General features: G+C 39.6%; 1 protein-coding gene across 2 annotated transcripts in view; it reads right to left on the reverse strand.

Moving 5' to 3' along the window:
• Positions 1–19996, reverse strand: part of SLC35D1 (solute carrier family 35 member D1) — a gene marked incomplete at both ends in the record, with an annotated part of 49931 nt that extends 29935 nt beyond the window's left edge. The window contains 8 exons of one of the 2 annotated variants that reach the window (XM_079697650.1): positions 8699–8791; positions 13483–13585; positions 15713–15781; positions 16359–16430; positions 17952–18019; positions 18709–18795; positions 18893–18926; positions 19764–19996. In XM_079697650.1, the coding sequence (XP_079553776.1) occupies positions 8699–8791; positions 13483–13585; positions 15713–15781; positions 16359–16430; positions 17952–18019; positions 18709–18795; positions 18893–18926; positions 19764–19966 (729 nt within the window). The remainder of the gene's footprint in view (positions 1–8698; positions 8792–13482; positions 13586–15712; positions 15782–16358; positions 16431–17951; positions 18020–18708; positions 18796–18892; positions 18927–19763) is intronic. The other variant, XM_079697649.1, reaches the window with a different exon arrangement.
• Positions 19997–20381: the final 385 nt, after the last annotated feature.

Consider the following 20381-nt stretch of genomic DNA (forward strand, 5'->3'; position numbering starts at 1 on the left):
AATGTATACATAATTTATATTCAGAGATTTACTTAAACTTTAAGTTTATTTACTTAAACTTTAAGTTTATTTACTTAAACTTCTATCACTGTTATCTCTCAGTGATAGATTTACAAGCGAATTTTTCTTCTCCTCAAGATAGGAAATAAAGAAGGCACGGTGAGAATGTACTTTGTTATTCAATTTTTAAACAAAACAAAACTTCTGCCTCTAGAGAAAACTGATAAAGAGCCATTGTGAAGAAAATGAACTGCTTGGTCATTCTGTGTGGCACAGAACTAGATGGGCTCTCTGACACAAGGCCGGCAATTTTCAGTGCTGGCTGAGTGCGGGCTGTGATTACAGACTGAACATATAAACGTGTTTTCTAAGGCTTTCCTTCTGTTTTGAATGAAGTCTCTGGTTCTACAGGTGCTGATAATGTAACGTAATACACACCACAGGCATGAAAAGAATGTGGCATAAGTAATGGGCAAACAGGTCATATGGACCTACCACTTCCTAAAACTAGGCATTTGGTTTAAATAAGACTTTCAGTTAAATAAAAGTATTTAGAAAAAAACTTTAATTAAAAAAATTGTCCTTTAGTTGCTTAGGTTAAGGAAATTAAGAAAGAGAGGGAGACTAAGATTAGGCAGTAATCAATAACAATGAATAAAATCTAGTGAAGGTACACCTGAAACTAATGTAATATTGTAAGTCAATTACACTTCAGTTTAAAAAGAAGAAAAGAAAAAAAAAAAGAGAGAAGAAAATCTAGTGTAGGGATACAATCAGATTTTGTCTAATCAACTAGCTCCAATAGATGGATCTGCCTATCTGGACCAGTATCTTGGTGAAAAGTCTGAGGCTATGTGCAGGCTTAGCAAGAAAGTGCTGGGATGACTTGGCAATGTCTACAATGCCACATTAGCACCAAATCACCATCCTAATCTAGTAAAAAGCAGAGAATAATTTCAACATGTACCTGAGCCTTAGATGCAACCATTCTCACTCCCAGGAAAATCTGTTAAGCAAAGAGTTGCCAATTTACTTGAGATTTGAAAGAAAATCCAAAGCAACATTGAGACATTTTCTTATGTTTGGGTACCTCCCTGTTTACTATAAAGACTAAAAATAAACAAACCACTTAGTCTTTGGACTTCATGGTTAAAAGAAAAAAAAAGGTTAATGAATTCTATCTTGAAAATTCATTCCCCAAAAAACTCTTGAGAAAGAAATTGAATCCTTAGCCTAGAAAGTAAACTGCCAGGAAACCTGCTAAGGCAGAAGATAATGTCAGTGGTGTAAATGATCTGCATGGTTCCCCCCAACCTTGGAAAAGTTAGACAAGTTCATGCAACCAGTGGTCCTAGTTAGCAACCCATCTTCTGCACTACTGGAACCATCTGCCTGCCTCCTGCTCCTAGTTCAGAAAAGGAATAGGAACCCACAGATCTTCAACACCCCTTCTTGCTAGGTTCTGCTGCCTATGTTAAAACCTACATACCATGTCAAAACTACACACTCCAGTACTAGTGTCAATGGGGTCACTTACTCTTATTTGAAAAAAGCATATCCTCAAAGGTAAGAATGGCTAAAAACATTACTTTGTCAGTCAAACAATATAAAGGCAAAGAGAAAGATCTAGTCATTCATAAATAAAAAATAACTGATCCAACACACCTGTATTACATTTGAGAATACCAAGGCCCAGAAAGCCGGAAGGTTCTGTCTCTATGTGCAAAGAACACTTCAGGGTTTGAGAATCAGTCTGTAATGATCCACAAAGGGACCCAGAAAAGATTAATAACTCTAGACAGGCTAAAGCAACAGCCTAAAAATTCTACATTATTTAGTAGTAATGCTTAGTAAGACACCTCCCGGTAGATGATCTGTGCAGGAACTTTTCCTGTAAAACTCATCTGAGCCATGTAATTTAACCAGTGATATAATGAAGACATTATACAGTGTACCAGTGCCTACAGTGCTGGCCTTGTGAGAGCTACAGCAAGGGGTCTGTTCTCCCATCCCTACGTGAGAACACCTAGCAGGGTGTGCTGTCAGAAAGTCAGACTCCAATTCCTGAGACTCTGAATCACTGGCTTTGTGCTACAGACATTCCCTTTGGGAGGCAGCGACTAACAAGTTTAAACACAGTCTGTCCTTTGGAAAGTCATTAGTCAATTGATGCTTGTTCTGCCTTTATCTATGTTAAATAGATATCTTTGGTTAATAGTAAGCTGGCTTTTGCGTGATACATAGTTTGTTTTTTGGGTTTTTTTTTTGGCTGTGTTGGGCCTTCGTTGCTGCGTGCGGGCTTTCTCTAGTTGTGGCTACTCTTCGTTGAGGTGCGCAGGCTTCTCATTGTGGTGGCTTCTCTTGATGCAGAGCACGGGCTCTAGGCACGTGGGCTTCAGTAGTTGCAGCATGCAGGCTCAGTAGTTGTGGCACAGGGACCCTAGAGTGCGTGGGCTCAGTAGTTGCAGCTTGTGGGCTCTAGGGCACGCAGGCTTCAGTAGTTGTGGCTTGTGGGCTCAGTAGTTGTGGCACACGGGTTTAGTTGCTCCACAGCATGTGGGATCTTCCTGGACCAGGGATCAAACCTGTGTCCCCTGCATTAGCAGGCAGATTCTTAACCACTGCACCACCAGGGAAGTCCCATAGTTTTTTTTAAAAGGAGAATGTTTTAAAGTTAGAAGACATGTGTCTAAAAAAACTAAATGCCGGATATACTGGTTCCTTTGTTTCTGGTAAACCTGGGACGTTGAGAACTTAAAACTTTTTGAAAAATTACACGCACGTATTTGGTTTCTCAGAATGCTTTGCCAAGGACCTTATTAGTGCTCATTGGGATGAGTTGTTCAATTGCATCTTGCCTTTCAATTTTTATGGTAATTTAGTTTTTTCTTCCTTGGCCTTCAATTCTTGCTTAAAGGCTGTGCCAGCTCATCAACTGTTTTATGTAACTCCTGCTTCCCTGGGGAGCTGACCTTTCAGAGCCCTCTTATTGGATTCCTGCCCTAACAGAGGGAAGCTTTCCCTCCTCTCCCTACTAAGGTTAACAGTGGGATTTTGAGAAAAATAATTTGGATCTGATTTTGCTTCAGTTTGAATCCTGGGTCAAGAGTCTGTAACTCTGAACAATGAGAACAAATTAATTTGTCCCACCTCCCCCAGTTATTTTAAAATTTATAATTCATCACAGGATAGTCATTATTTATAGAAAAAAACTTTATCTTATTTTCCTTTTATAAAATGTAATTTAAAATACATTCATATGTTTCTACAATCAAAAAAATATAAGAAGACAAATAATGAAAAGTCTCCCTCCCACTTCTATTCTACACTTACCCTGTTCTTTCTCTCTCACACACACATACAAATTGGTGGTTACTTTATTAGTTTCATGCATATTCTTCCACAGTTTCTTTACTTAAATAGTAAGTAAATTAAATGAATGTGTATATATATTCTTATTTTTCCCTTTTTATTTTACTCAAAAGTTAGTAAACCATATGCACTGTTTTACACTGTGCTTCTTCATTCAGCAATTTATCTTGGAGATCTTTTCATTCAATACACAGAGAGCTTACAATCAAAAAAGCTCTGGGTCAGGAAAGCCAAGAGCGCAACAGATGAGAGCAGTTTATCAGCACAGGTTATCAGGAGGCAGGCGGCAGCTGGCCTCATGCCAGCTGTCAGAGCGGCAGCCCCGTCTCCACACTGGTGTGCCTCCTACTCCTCAGAAACACTGTCTCAGCCCCGAAACATGCCCTACCTAGAGAACCAACCGACTCAGTGGACCCAGCCTACTCGGTTACCACATGACAAAGTGGGCCTGGAGAGCAGAAGGGACTCATCCAAAGTCAGACAGTGGTCACAAACAGAACTGGAGTTTGCTGGTCTTTTGCATTCTGGCCCCAAGTCCTCTCCACTATACCACTTATGTCACAAACTTTTAGGGACGTGTCACTGTCTGCAGAGTAACTTGCAAATTCCTGTGTCTGGCACTAGTCCCAACTTGGAAGGAAGCAGGGTGTGGGATGGCAGGAAGAAGGAGACACTAGTCGTAGAGTCAGAAAATCTGGGCTCTAGCCCTGAGCCCTCTTTGGGCCCAGTTCCCTCATCTGTGAAATAAGGGTCTGGAACCACATGCTCTCCAAGGACTCCTCTAAGGGCTCCGAAGTCGTTGACTTCTACCTTCTAACCACGTGGAAGAGTCTGGTCCTTGCGGCTGGGCCTGTGCCCACGCTATTAATTCCACCTGGAACGTACCTTTTGTTTTTCTGCCTCCACATCTTCCAAGGCCCACTCTGACGTCTCCTGATATTTGCCACTCCAGGAAATGCTCCTTGTGAACAAGCTCCCACCTCAGTCCTTAGAACCTGCTCTCCCCTCGGCCTAGACTACTCCTTCCAAAGAGCCACACAAACTGGTCTCTCAGTCCATTCAGTTCAGTGTCTGCTCAAATGAAGCTTATAAAGATGCTTTCCCTAATCATCTTGTCCAAAATAGCACTTCCCCAATCACTCTTCTCCTCGTTTTATCTCTCTTCATAGCTCTTATTACACAATTTATGCTTAGTCTATCTTACCCCATTGGAATGCAAGCTCCTTTGAAGCAAAGACATGTCTTTTTTTTTAACTTAGAACAGCACCTGACACGTAATAAGCACTCAATAAATATTCGCTGAATGAAATAAATAATTATTTGTAAACAATTAAGTAACAACAAAGCCAAACTTCAGGGACTCCACTTCTAATACTAATCTGAGATATTTCTCCCATTCAGTAGCTTGCTCCGTATGCATGCAAGTCCTGAACGGGGGAAAAAACAAGTCGGGGACGCAGCAGGTGGCTTTGAGAGATAGATGTGGTCAGGCAAACAGCAAGAGATCTCCCTGGAGTCAGAGAGACTGGTTTTAGGGAATTCCCTGGCAGTCCAGTGGTTAGGACTCTGTGCTTTCACTGTCAAGGGCACGGGTTCGATCCCTGGTCAGGGAAGTAAGATCCCACAAGCCACAGGATGCGGCCACAAAAAAATAAAGACTGGTTCTAGTGCTGAACTCAGCCACCGTGTAACCTCACCTCAAGCATGTCCTTAACCTCTATATATCAGATAACAACCTACCACACAGGTACACAATAAGGATTAGGGAAAATGATTAATGTGGAAGCATCTTATCAGGCATTGTACAAGGCACCATACCCTATAGGTGAAGTATTACCTGAAGGTCAGAAGTAGACTGAAAATTGTTAACATGGGAACAGCTTTAAAGATAAACTGTTGGGACTTCCCTGGTGGCACACAGCGGTTAAGACTCTGCGCTACCGACGCAGGGGACCCGGGTTCAATCCCTGGTCTGGGAACTAGATTTCACATGCATACTGCAACTAAGAGTTTGCATGCCACAACTAAGGAGCCCGCCTGCTGCAACTAAGACCCAACACAACCAAATAAATTAATTAATCAAAATTTTAAAAAAAAGATAAACTGCCACACCAAAAAAGTGTCCATTCTTTAAAAAAGTACATGCACATACATGAATGTCCACTTATATGTACACATATTCTGAAGGGAAAACCCAAGCCTAAAAGACACACTGAATATGAACCTGACTTACTAGAAAACACTTACCTGAAATCCTGCCACATATTCCACTCTGTAATGTGAACCCTTTTTGCCAGAACTTCAGACAAACAACCCACTGACTACTATGAAACTGAACCTTCCAGTGGAAGAAATCAACTGCAACCTCTCCTAGGATACTATGAGCCTCTAGGATGCGTTAGGGCATCCATGGCTTCCACCCACTGCTTCTATGCTGATTAATAAAAGCAAACCATTCAACCACTTCTATAAGTTATATCTCTAACAACAACCCCCAGGACAGGTTAGCATTACTTGTTGCAGTTGGTGGGTAAGAAAACCAAGCCCTATCTCCTCTAAAAATCCAAGCTTGATATTTAACCCACACCAGTTTCTTCCTAACCTGAATACTTATAGTACTGACTGACTGAGGGGCATGCACTTTGGTGCTGGATCTTACACCATCTCTGTAGCATGTCAAATGTCTTTTTTGTGTGGCAAGGACTATGTTGTATTTCTCATATATTCCCCAAAGAACTTAGCACAGAGCTTTCTTACCACAAGGAAGATGCTCAGTAATACTGAACTGACTGAATCTGAAATGAACTTAAAATAAAACTGTAGTAAGCACACAAGGAATTTAGGAAGAAAGGAATTTAGGAACAGAATCAAACTCAGAATTCTTGAAGTTCCTAAGTTCCAAATTTAATTCATAACCTACCAAACAATACTGATTATTCATATCATTCGTATTTTCATTCTGTAGGCAAAGCTCCATGAGATAGGCATTCCCTCTCCAACAAGGAGATGGAATTGACCCACTTCCATTTTCCAACCCACAATGACCCCAACACCTCTCCCACAGAACTGGTAACAATTATGACTCTGATGTTGACAGGTCTGCTCCCCAAGACAACTAAATGGTCCTCAAAGGCAAGAATACCACCTAATTCATCCTTCTTTCTTATCACCTGAGCTTAGCACTGTGAGGCCCACAACAGCACTTAATAACTATTCGAGAATGTTAGAGGGAGAGTATGTCAAGGAGAGAATGTTAAGAAAAAGAGCATGAGATTGTAAGCCTGCCAGCCAGTAGGTCCATCTGTACCCCAATAAATATTTTATAAGAATCATATTAATTAATAATAAGAATAAGGATGAACAAACATTTATGTAAAACCCAAAACACTGATGGGGTTGATCACAAAGCAATGAGTTTAGCCTCCATAATTAGTTCATCATCCCAACTTGAAAGCATTTAGATAAATTCAGTCATTCTTAAAAAACACTGTTCTTTCAAAATAAACCTTTCTTGACCTTTGCTTGGCATTTTCATTGGAAAAAAAAAAAAAAAGATTACTCAAATTCCACTCCTCTGCTTAAAAGAAGAATAAAAGAGTAAAATCTAAATCTCATCCCAATATAGGTGGCAAAGTCATTTTTTCTACTATGGGTAAACACCTGTAATTATATCAAAGCATTTAAAATTGAAAGTGTGTTAGTGAACTTCAAAATACGCATGAATTTTGCTACAACCTGGCAGATAACTTCTAGTTAAATGATCATCACTCTGGAATGAAGAAATATCTCCTTCAGTCAATGTTTTCAAGTAGCTACAAGCTACGAGTCAAAGTTTCAAATTAATGAAAATTCCATTTTTGCCGAGTCTGTAGAATACCTAATCACATTAATTCTTCCAACTTTCTCATGTACAGATTGGCCTCAAGATTTGGAATCATCTGTGCTGCCATGGGGTACCTGGTTATTTTACATTACATTCTTACCCCAAAACTAAAGAGTGAAGGGTACTTCTGCCAGAGTCAGCTAGAGGAGGCAGAACACTGAAAAGACCATGGCCTCTGCAGTCAGGCTTGGGTTTACATCCTGACTCTACTACCTGCTGACAGTCTGATGTTGGGCAAGTTATTCAGTCTCTCTGAACCTCAATTTCCACCTTGGTAAAATAGGGTTAATTCAAACTTCTTACAGCTGTTATGGGGACTATATTACATTGTATATATAAAGTGACTAGCACATAATAGGGACTCTTCCCTATTAGTTTCTCTTCCCACTTTTTTCACAGCCACAAAAAACTCGTTCAACATCTTTATTTTGAGAGCAACACCTCTACAGTAGTTTCCTGCTTTGGAGTCATTTCTTGGCCTGCTGATAGCCAGGTCACAGTTCATTAAAACATTTACATATGTTCTTTGCCAGTTTTAAAAGAAAGAGTTCTTGATGAAAAAAACAAAACAGCTTTATAAGCAGTCAGTCTTCTCCTACCTCTGATTCAAGAACAATTTTTAACAGTCTAACTACTTCTAAAAACCTCTTCTTTATTTTGGTCCCCACTGATTAGGGGAACTTGTTGCTGTCATTATAATAAGTAATCAATACATTTATTCTGAAGAAACTACTAGCCAGGGGAATCATTAGGAGGAATCTTGGTACCAAAATCCTTGGCAGAATTCTAGATTTCCATTAAGTTTGCAAAATTCTGTGAATTCTTACAAAATGTTACTAATTTTTATCCTATGAATATGTGTTTCAGAGAAAAATTCTTGTCTGTATTTAGTTTGCTACTTTATTCTGGATTTATTTAGCTAAACATTTGCAGAAAATGAGTAAACTATTATATTCATTGCTATTTATATGGTTAAGTCACCACACGGCTAAATATCTCCTGAGGGGAAAAAACAGCTTGGGATTTAAGCCAGGATGACAATTGTACACCAAAACTGAGAGCTTCTAGAAATAACAAGCGTTTTGTTAGGTTTGAAGAATTCTACTACTTCTGGATTTTTTGTTTCTCAAGGATAGTCTGCTACTATTCCTATTTTGTAGTTTAGTAGAAATGTAAAAATCCCCTTCCTCTATCCTTCTGGCACGTAAGAGAAGGACACTAGTTGGCATGCACTATTTTTATGTCGACAGCCAGAGCTATTTTAAGCTATTTTAGTACTCTCCATGTTAGCATGACATTAGCAAGCTAAAAGGTAAATTCTCAGTCTTTGGTCACTTACTAAGAACATTACTTTTTAACAACCCAACTGTCTATCTCTTGGTCATACAAATAAAAATAAAATTCAAAAACATAAGCCGTGAAGCCATAATTAGAAAGTCCTACCTTTTGCGCATCTCCCGTAAAATATGCAATGGCTAGGGTGGGCAGAATCATGAACAGTGCATTGTAATAGAGCAGACCATATTTTCCCAGCTCCTAGGAGAGTAAAAAATTAGGTGTTTCATTTGGTTCCGGTAGACAGAGAGAGACAACCCTGTACAGAGTGCCACCCCCCATTACAAACACGCATCCCTCCCCCACAACATACACAGCAAATTAGTCAAGTCAGAAGTCTTGCAAACATTAAGAAATAACCTAAGCTTTCAAAAAAAATGCAAACTTACAAGATTTCAAGTTTATTTGAAATAAATTCCTTGAGTGCTTAAGATCAAAGAAATAAAAATGACATCAACTCGCTGCCTCAAAACAGCAAGGAGAAAAGAGGTTATTTTGAACACAAACATACATCTCTATAGAAACACGTCCTTGGAGCCCTTCCCTTTCCAGAACAGAATAAAAGTCACCAAGTTAGTCTTGGGCTTTTCAGAACTATAACAGAGTGCAATTTAACAGACACAAAGACTCACACCTAGATCAACACAGACAGACATAACTTCCCAGTGAAGTATTTCAGGAAATGTATACGGGAAGTACAATGAAGATTAAGAAGAAAGAAAAGAAAAAGAAAAAGGAAAAAAAAGAAAAGAAAAGAAAAAAGAAAGAAGATTAAGATTACCCTACAGGGACTTCCCTGGTGGTCCAGTGGTTAAGAATCCACCTTCCAATGCAGGGGACGTGGGTTCGATCCCCGGTCGGGGAACTGGGATCCCACATGCCGTGGGGCAACTAAGCCCTCACACCGCAACTACTGAGCCTGTGTGCCACAACTAGAGAGCTCACGTGCTGCAACTACAGAGCCCACATGCTCTGGAGCCTGTGGACCACAACTAGAGAGCCCATGTGTCGCAACTACTGAGACTGTGCGCTCTGGAGACCACACGCCACAACTAGAGAGAAGCCCGGGCACCACAACAAAGAGCCCAGTGCCACAACAAAAGATCCCGCGTGCCACAACTAAGACCCGACACAGCCAAAAATAAATAAATAAAATAAACATTAAAAAAAGAAAGATTACCCTACAATTCCCAAAATATGGTATGACTAGTTGTGCCCTCAGCTACTGGGGAGCAACAAAAGACCAGGCACATCTTCAAACACAGGGAGTCTATGAGAACTGTGGGTCCACCTTTGATTCACAGAATTCTGGGACATTCAGCAGGAAGCAGTCACCTAAAAAAGTAGGCCTGAGTTTGGAGGGTAGAGGGGGGGTACAGGAATAGTGAGGATAGGGGCATAATATCTGCCTAACTTCTGTGACTGAAAGATCACCAAGTGATATGAAAAGTCAAACTACCTTCTCAAAAGCAGGGGTTTTTTTCAGTGATTTTTTTTTATTTTATTTTATATTGGAGTAGAATTGATTAACAATGTTGTGTTAGTTTCAGGTGTACAGCAAAGTGATTCAGTTATACATATACATGTATCTATTCTTTTTTATGTATCTATTTAGGTTATTACACAATACTGAGCAGAGTTCCCTGTACTATATCAAAAGCAGCTTTGAAAAACTGGAAACAAATACCCAACAATAGAAAACTAGTTGATTAGATTATGATACAACCATACAATGAAATATTATGCAGCCACTAAAAATGTTTAATACTGATTGATGAGGACAGTGTTCATGAAGCAGTACTAAATAAAAAATACAGGTTAGAAAACATTATATATCATCACTTTTTAAGTTTTTCTCATAGTTAAGTGTGTACATGCACACATACACACAAACACACATTCTTACAAAAGGGTATCTACCAAAACAGTGCTTCTCACTCAGTGGTGGAATTAAGAAAGAGTTATATTTTCTTCCTCTTGCTTATCTATGTTTTCTACTAATTCTATTATAAATACATGTTATTTGTGTGATTTCTTTTGAGTTAAAAATGTTTTAAATTCAGTAGCTGCATTCAGGTCTGAAATGCAGCACTAAGTCTTTATGTCATGTGATTCATGCTCAAAGGACCATGATTATAAGCAGTTCTGAAATGATAGGTAATAAAACTCCTGATTAAAAGCATCTCATTGTGGCCCTACTGCCTGCTGGATAAACCAAATAACTGATTGCTTATGGCCACCACAGCATCAATGAAAAGGTGTGCCTGATTTCTAAGGCAGCAAGAAAAAAGCCACAGTAGGACAAAACAACCTTTAACATCAGGTGCCCCAACAGCAAGAGACATTAGTGTTATCCAGGAAGTAGAAGATGCCTACACACACACACACCATCCAGACAGCTGACAAATGCCAAACTGTTGTTTTTCACTTGTTAACCGTTTTAAATATCTTTTCCCCTGTTTTCTTAAACAGAGTACATTGACTACAATTTAATTTAGGGCATCATCATTAACATGCATTATTGTATTGTGTTTTTATAAAATATCTTTTCCCCTGTTTTCTTAAACAGAGTACATTGACCACAATTTAATTTAGGGCATCATCATTAACATGCATTATTGTACTGTGTTTTTATATGGTGTTGTCCATCTTTGAGTAGTTCCATCTGACTTTCATAGTTTTCCTGTTTCTCTTGTTATTATCTGAGTTTTTATATTGCTGATAAGCCTCTGCCTCCAGATAGGATTGTCGCTCCTAATCCATGAACTGTGAAAAGCAGATCAATATGCTTAAAAGTTCTAATACAAGTAAGCCATAAGTCATTTCTGAGTGAGGAACTAAAAGGCTCCCCTGGGAATAAAATACTCAGAAACCCTCTTTGCTTTTTTTCTTAGGTTCTAGGATGTACTCTAGATTGTGCTATCCAATATAGTAACCACTGGCCAAACGCAGCTATTTCAATTTAATTATAATTACATTAAACTACCAGTTCAGTTCCTCAGTTGTGCCATCACTTATCAAGTGTTCAACAGCTACGTGTGCCTAGTGGCTACCATTAATGGTCCACAGAGATAACAAATTTCCATCATCATAGAACTGTACTTGACAGTACTGTTTTAGACAGCTGAGGCTACTGGAGAAATGAAATGTTATTATTACTACATATTTCCAAAGCAGCAAAAAACCAGAGTAAAACTAAACCTCTAACTGTTCCCTTTTCTCTAGCTATTGCACAAAGATTAAATTTTTTAATAGTAGCTTCCATTAAAATGCAATCATCATACAGAGTCGTCAAGGCAAATAAACGGAGAACAAGACGTAAAGGGTATATTCAAAGAAAGTTTGCTGGAACTAGATCTATACTGCCCCTAGTTCTTCCAGGTTATTCAAAATAAACATTCTAGATTATTCAAAATAATGAAAACTACTGGGATGGCCATACATTCTACAGTTCTTTCTGAAGAAGGCAAAGCCACCAGCCAAGATGACACAAACTCTATACTAATACTACTATCAAGCAGGTAGGGCATTTGTATTTATGATCTGAACCCCAAAAAAGGACCTGAAGTAGTTTCAGAAATACTGTACATATAATAGAGCCAACTAAAAACTAAGCGGATATGGTCATCTGACTGATGAGAACACAGGGGTAGGAAAACAAGATAAAGCTATGGTCAAGTTATAAGATTTAAATACGAGATAAAAATACACCAGCTGCTTAGGAAACACTATGATGGTATCTATGATAATGATCTCATGTGGGTCTTCATATAGGATCCATTATGATAGAAAGGACAACTCCTTCAATAACAACCCTATGATATATAAAGCTGAATATATATATATAAAGTTCCATGTAGCTTCTCCTTACAATAATGCAATCTTATACCATAATGTAGTAAAATATGGCTTGAGTGCTCAGCTTTCTGATGGTCTGGCTTGATCTCAAAATAAAATTTGGTGTGTTTATATTCAACGTATATATTAGACAAATAAAAATATCTTTAAAGCCTTCACGTGCATGCTGCAGTTGAAGGAAAAGAGGTATATGAAGTTCATGTGTATGAGATCTAGGCCAGGAAACTTGGTGTTGCCCCTGAAAGAGAGAGATTCTAATACTGCCTAAGTTTCCCATTACCGTTGGCCCTCCATATCCATGGGTTCTGCATCTGAGGATTCAACCAACAATGGATGGAAAATATTCCAAAGAAAAAATTAAAATTCCAAAGTTCCAAAAAGCAAACCTTGAATTTGCCACGCAGGCAACTGTTTACACAGCATTTACATTGTATTTACAACTATTTACATAGCACTTATATTGTATTAGGTATTATAAGTAATATAGAAATGACTTAAAGTATATGGGAGGATGTGCATAGGTTACATGTAAATACTGCTCCATTTATATAAGGGACTTGAGCATCCGAGGATTTTGTTAATCTCAGGGGTTCCTAGAACCAATCCCCCACGGATATTGAGGGACTACTATATTTGTAGGACAAATATGCAAAGTCCATTCTTGTTCTGCAGCCACTTCCAACTCACTTCCGAAAACTGCTCAAGAGCTTCCAGATACTTCTTTCTTGTCCAGGTCCCTCACCAAGTCCTCTAGAACACAGCCATGAACGTTTATGACACTTTTCTCTAATGAACACCCCTTACTTACATCACTATCCCCCTCAAAGTCAATATTCACCCAGTCCCTTCCAGAAAAGCCAACAGTAAAATCTAGTTGCTAATTAGAAAATAAAGTTTCTTACGTGAGCACCAAGGTACAGGCATTTCCCATCTTTCGTAAGTATTTCTCCTTATTCCCCACTTTATCCCCTGATGAACTGACCATTCCCAACAACAGTGAGCACCTCTTAAAGAAGCGTGAGACTGCTACCTACTTTTGAATCCAATTTTTGTTTTACGTAGGCACCATTTGCTGCTGTCAGGACATCATTTATCAGAATAAAAACATATCCTTCCAGATCGAATGCCAAGTCAGAGCTGCAAAACATAAGTAACACTTTAATAACAACTAACATTTAAAGAACATGCATTCAATTTTAAATAGGTCTGAACTACAATATTTCTAAGAACATATGCTTATCTAGGGAAGTGAATATTAGGCATTTTATCAGCTACTAGTATTTCTTGGTTCCTGGTTAGAGTTTGCAATTTCATAATCAGTATGGGGGTCTTCAGAAATGAGAAGCACTAACACTTAAACACAAAATCATTAGCAATAATCAACCACGTCAGTTAATAGTACACTGCTCTGAATTCAAAGTCAGACAACAAGAAAGAACCAACCAAATTCACCATTACAATATATCTGAAGCAAGCAGAAGGCATCAGAGCTCAATTTCACAGATAAGGAAAACAAAAGGAGAATGAAGTTGTTAACACGTCATTTTTCAAAGGTTCACACAAAAGGTAGGGCTGTCTTGCACAGGTGGTTGGGCCACTGGGTGGAATTTCTGAAGTGTGGATGGTGGTTAGTTCTGAGCTCAGGCTACATCAGTGTCTAAGCACACAGTGGGAACTCAAATACTTAAAATAATTGCCTAATGAGCCTACTAGGTGTAACTAGTGGGATTAGGGAAACTGAAGTTTCCTGGTATTTAGCAGAGCACCAGGCACAAGACCTTAGTAAACTGAACAGAATAAATGAAAATCTAAGTACGCCTTCAGCATACTTTAGCACCCTAGCTAAAACAGGGGCCCTGCATTCTGTGATTCTGCAAAGGTGCTATCTATTTGTAGCTAAACTACTACATGGGACAGACTTCTGAGGAACTCTATGCCACTGCAATTTCGGGCAGAACTACCTAATGACCCACCCCTCTTCCAAGCAGCCTGACAACCCTCTAACTCCAGACTCTCTTCCTCCAAATTTTTTTCCCTAGTAAGAGGTTCTACCAGATAGCAATCTGCCTCAGAAACTTTTTGCAGGCCAGAGTTAGCCCTGAGAAACTCCTGTTGTTTTGCTCTATTTTAGATAGCACCAGCTTCAATGAAATGCTTCAAAGATTAGTAGGGCATCTTTAAAAAGAAAGGTAGGAGGCTCGTATAGAATTTTTCTCCAAGGAGGAAGGTTACCTAGAGGGAAAAGCAGTCAGCTATATAATGAAATTCTAGTAACTAACTACTCTATTTTTTTTTTTAATGAAATTTCACTTCGAGAGTTAGGGTGAAGTAGAACTGACTTATAGTACTTTCCCCCCACCTATACTACAGGGATATGATGAAGGTAAATGAGCCAATTCAAGAAGCACACTGGAACTCCCAGATGGAAAATACAATGTCAGGCAGAATTTGCGGCATTAGCAAACCCACACATGCATGGTCTGGGCTGAGTAAAATGTTGTAGAAGGCTTCCACTCATCATTTCAATATTCTGAGTCTTTGGGTATACATTTTCCCCATTCACTTTAAAATTAAAACTTAAGAACAATGGAAAAAAGCTTTAATAGAATATCTAAGTTACGGCATCTGTGATACCTTAGGTGAAACCAAATAAAGCAATTCTATTATTTATTTCCCATAAGGCAAATAATTTATTATCATTTGCCTTCTCTGAAACACTATTTTCTTTAGCAGCATGCAAAGGAAAAGAACGTCACATGGTTTATAAAAGCACACAGGCTCTGGAGTCAGGCACATATTCAAATTCCAGCTCTACCATTTACTAGCTGTGTGACCTTGAGCAAGCTACTGAACGTAGATTTTAGTTTTCTCAACATAAATACGAAAATTATACCCATACCTTTCAGAGTGGTTGTGAAAAATACATAAATAATATGTGTAAAAATACCAAACATATTGTACGGCACATGGTATATGCTCAATAAATAGAAGATAGCATAATAAACTCTAATTTAACCTTTGGAATGAATGAATGAACTTTTAGAATGAATTTAACTTTTAAGAATCCCAAGAATCTGATTTTGCTAGCCTTAATCTTCAAACAGCCAAGAAGATTTAACTTTTAAAACTCTTTTACTTTTCAAAAACAAGATTCTTATTTAGCCTATAAAAAATTCTCTTTATTGGTAATTGATCATTTATTATCAATAATTATTGATAAATTCTAATGTACTCTCATAGGTTTTATATAGGCCCACATCTTACCTGGCAGCTACAAAGGCTCCAATAATCATTGCAAATACAGTCATCTTAATACCCCAAGAAAAAGTCTTCCTACAAAATAAAATAATTAAAAAATACATACATGTGGCTTTAGTTATTTACAAAGTCTCGTTTTACAACATAGGCAAAAAAAATGTATGTTTTCTTTAAAAACGTTGTAAACAAATGATTCCAAGGAACTGGATATTTAAAAGAACCCCTCTGATGAAGCAAAAACTTACTTTCTTATATAAGTAAGTATACTTATTTTTACCATTTGTTATTATTATTATTGAGCTTGAATTTTTGCTAATCAGATTTCTTTAAGTTGAAAATGGTCACACACATTTGTAATAAAAGTAGCCAAGACATGAACACTATTTAAAGCCTATACCGATCTTCTGACCCAGCTTCACCCAGTGGCATCAGTAGGTACAGGAATTCTTGAAAGTATATCTCATGTTCAGACAGGCTTCCATAAGGAAGCCATAAACTATCAACTCCTACAGCAAAGGGAGAAAGTTGCTTAAACTTCTCAAAAGATAAAGTAGAAACAACACAAATAATTTTAATATCTTACATATGCTGGGCACCTTTTCAGGGTGATTAAAGTTGGTTAAAGACTAGATATATTAGAAATTTAACTCACTTGAGTAAAACTCCTTCAGCAAACATTGTAAACAGGATGGAGAACCTTCTCAGAACTGTAAACATTGGCAAGCTGCAGGAAAAATACAAAGATATTTAGGTAAAATAAAATTTGATTCTCCAAAATTAGTATTTTAAAATAATGCTAATCTCTTCCTTCCATTATGGAAATTCCATTCTGATTAATCTGTGACTAAATTAAATCCTTATTTTTCTCTAGAAAGTATCTGAAAGCCTGAAAGGGTTGCTTTTATAAAACTACCAGAAGTGAAAAACACCAAACTAATTATAAAATGGTAGAAAACATACATCTATTAACAAAGACTGATAACAGACACTTTTAATTTTACCCTGCTTATTATGTTAAACACTCTGAACAGTAATCATGTTAGTCTTTAAGAGAAAAGACTTCGTCTTTCTTTTCTAGACTGACCTCCCTTCCTACCCCTAACCTTCAAATAATATCGGTGATAATCCTACCCCATAAAACATTCCTTTATTGTCCTTTTGTGGAAGTAATCCTGTCTTCCTCTAAATTCCTAGAGCATTCTGCTTGCACTAATCAAACATACAGCCTCTTGCAACACAATTATTTCTGAATCTATCTCATCTCACCCCAAAGTGCCTTATACTTAACTGGCAATCAAAGATAGGGTGTGAAAAGATGGATGGATGGATAGATGACAAAGGATGAAAAAGAGCAAATGCTATATACAAGCAGCACTTTGCAGCAGGTCTGCATTTCTTTCCAAGTGGGTAATGAGATGTAAAAGGATGCCCCACCCATGATAAATCTGACTTCCATGGAACCTTCCCCAGAAATACCATCATGGTTATTCTGTCAAGTTTCTTGCGTCTGAGGAAATGAAAAAAGCTTGGTATCTACCCTCAGAGATCTCTCCATTCTGTTTTACAATCACCCATTAAGCCAGAGGTTTAGCTCACGTGACAGTGGTGAAGCCATGGGTTTCTGTTAAATGGTTTCCCTATGTGTATACTTTTAACATCACATATACCTGATGCATACACTCTTTAAGTGGAAAAGCCAAGAATTGGGAAGTTAGAGGATAATAAGTGTTGTCATGGAATAGAGAGCTACTGCTTCTTTCTAAAAGTGAAAACGCTGCCTCTACAATCATATGGCCATGTGCAAAATGTTAATCATATTTGTATCAGGGTTCCATCTGATGCTATTTTAACTACCTCATATTAAAAGAAAAACTACAAAAGTTCTCATATCTACCATCTAATTTTACTTGTGGAATTTGCCTAAAATATACTATTTATGAATTGTACTAACGAATTGAAATCTCAGAAGCCTAACATATATCCTTCACTATTATAGGTCTGGAAAAATAATGAAAACCTCCCATCACAGCATTTTATAACATTTTAAGACTTCTATCATCAAAGTGAAGGGGAAAAAAAAACCAAACAAACAAAAAACTCCTTTCGCTTCAAACTTAAGAGATTAAGTTTCTGGTCCTTTCATTTTTCCAGAATCAGTAACAATGTGTTAAACATTTGACATTTTCAAGTACAATTTTAAGAACACATTATATTAACCTCACTAGTAAAATAAAGTTATCCATACTTCAGTTTCTTTGTGCTGAACAGTCCCGTGATTTGGTTCCCAAAATATAGTAGAGGTAGTGGAAACGTCTAGAAAATTTAAAAAGGGATAACAAAACTCAATAATAAAGACAGCTAAAACAAGGTCCTTTTCAAACAGAAACAGTTTTGTTTATACGATCAAATTCTTTCTACTTCAAACACAAGATTAGTTCTCACACACAATTTTGGCCCCCATGAAGCACCCAAACAACATTACTCTTTGATAAATAGCTCTCTGCAGAAAGAATGGAGGGGAAAAAAGAAACACAAATATGAATATGATCAAACCATATGGGACAACAACATCTTTCTTTACAATATGACAATGTAGAGCCCATTGTTCTGATGTCAGCAGAAAAAGGAAAGGTATTTCATCCTCAGGTGGAGTCAAGCAGTGGCAGATCGAAGAATAAGAAAATAAACCCAAAGAATAATGAATGCAGGATACACTGGCTAGATTAGATGGACGTAGGAAATGCAAAATGACTGTAATCCCAGCAAGTGTTCAATAATTAAAACAGAACACAAGATCTAGGGGCATTTTTTCTTAACTTTAAAGAGACTGTGGGACTTTTTAAAAACACATATTAATACATTTATTCTTTGCCTGCATTATACCTACTCTGGATTGGGCGATTTCAAAGCTGCAATTTTTAAATATGTAAGGCACTGATGAAAAATATATACAGTGACTTCTTTTCAGAACATAAAGTATTACTTTTTTTTTTCTTTTTTACCTTTCGAGGTACATTTCTGTCAAAGTCGGGAAACTTGACTACTCTGAGTGCCTTTCCAACCCAGAGTACTGCCACTGTGGCCACCATCTGTAAACAGAGAACACAGATTCACTGTTCTACATATAAAGACACATTCAGAAGTTCTAACGACACAAACCACGTAATGCTGAAGATTCCAACTAACCTGGCCAAGTCCAACACATAGTGAGGAGGGAAATCTACAAAAATGGTAGAGAAAACAAAAAAAAAACACAGGGTCAGAAAAACCCGAGCTCGGTGAATTCAATTTGCACATCGGCAACCTTACAATGCATTTTGATACAAAATACACCAACGTCTACCCCTCATCCAAATGACAACCTGAGAAAAATCCCTGCCAGTTGTCAGGCAACACTGCTGATTTTGTAGCCTCGGGCTGCCACTTGTCTCATCTTGTCCGATTCTACAATTTCAGCTGGCTGCCTGTAATGGATTTGTCTTGGAAGTGAAGACATACATCTCTTGAACGGTTTCACACATTAAAAAAAAAAAAAATGCTTCTGCCTCGGGGTCCCAGTGGCAGCATCACAATCATCTTAAATTGGCTTGAGGATGCGTAGGTCCCCAGAGGCTGTCTGTCAGCGAAGTCGGAGAACCCTGAAGCCCCGGAACCTAGCCCAGGCTGCGGGAAAGGCCGGGCATCCCTCTCCCGGCTCCCAGCCTGGCATGCACAGGAGTCAAAAAAGTCACGAAGCAACTCCGCTCCGTCTCTCCGAAGGGCAAGGTTTCCAGGGCGCTGCACGGCGGGTAGGGCAGGCGCTTTCCGAACGCGGCCCCGAACGCTCGCCCGGCAGTCCCAAGCTCGGCGCCGGGAGCGGGACCCCCACTCCGGGCCGGCGCGCAAGCCGGCTCCGCCGCCCCGGCCGCGTATCAGCCGCCCGCCCGCTCTCCCTCCCCGGCTCCCGCCCAACTTTGTTCAGCTCCAACTTTGCAGGCAAAGTCCAGGGAGCCGGCGCCCAGCCGCCGCCGCCGCCCGCTCCTCTCCGCGGCCTGGGTCGCCGCCGCCTCGGCCCTACCTGTAGTTGGTGAGCACGCTCTTGTTGACCACCACGATGAGGAAGGAGCTCACGCCGTAAAAGCCAGCGGCCAGCAGTTTCAGGAACACGGTCAGCGTTTCGGCCGACGCCATCCCCAGCTCCTCCTCATGTCTGTGTGTGGAGGATTTCGCGGGGGCTTCTCCTTTAACCCGGGCCTGCTGACGTCTATGAACTTCCGCCATGGCTGCGGCGGCGGCGGCGGCCTGCGAGGGGAGCGGCGGGCGGCAGGGCCGAGCAGCGCGGGGCTCTGAGGCGGCAGCTCGCGGGGACTCGCGGGACCGGGGCCGGTGTACTGAGCCGGCTACCGCCGCCGCCGCCTCGGCTCCCCGCGCGGCCGCCGCCCACCCCCGCCCAGGGGCAGGGACGCTGTGGTTCACACGCCCCGGGCCTTTGATCGGGCATTGTGCAACGCGGGGTCAGAGGGTAGGGGCCGCGCCTGGCTCGGCCTGGGCAGGGCTTGGAAGGGGCCCGGAGAAGGGGCAGTGGCGACCCTGAGCCCCGGACAGAGAGGGAGAAGAAGCTTAGGGGGAACCACTCGGGGACACCAGGACACCTAGCAGCACAGCACAGTCGCGGAAGGAAGCGACCGGATAGCGC

The sequence above is a fragment of the Hyperoodon ampullatus genome (assembly GCF_949752795.1).
Source record: "Hyperoodon ampullatus genome assembly, chromosome: 2".
Classification (NCBI taxonomy): Eukaryota; Metazoa; Chordata; class Mammalia; order Artiodactyla; family Ziphiidae; genus Hyperoodon; species Hyperoodon ampullatus.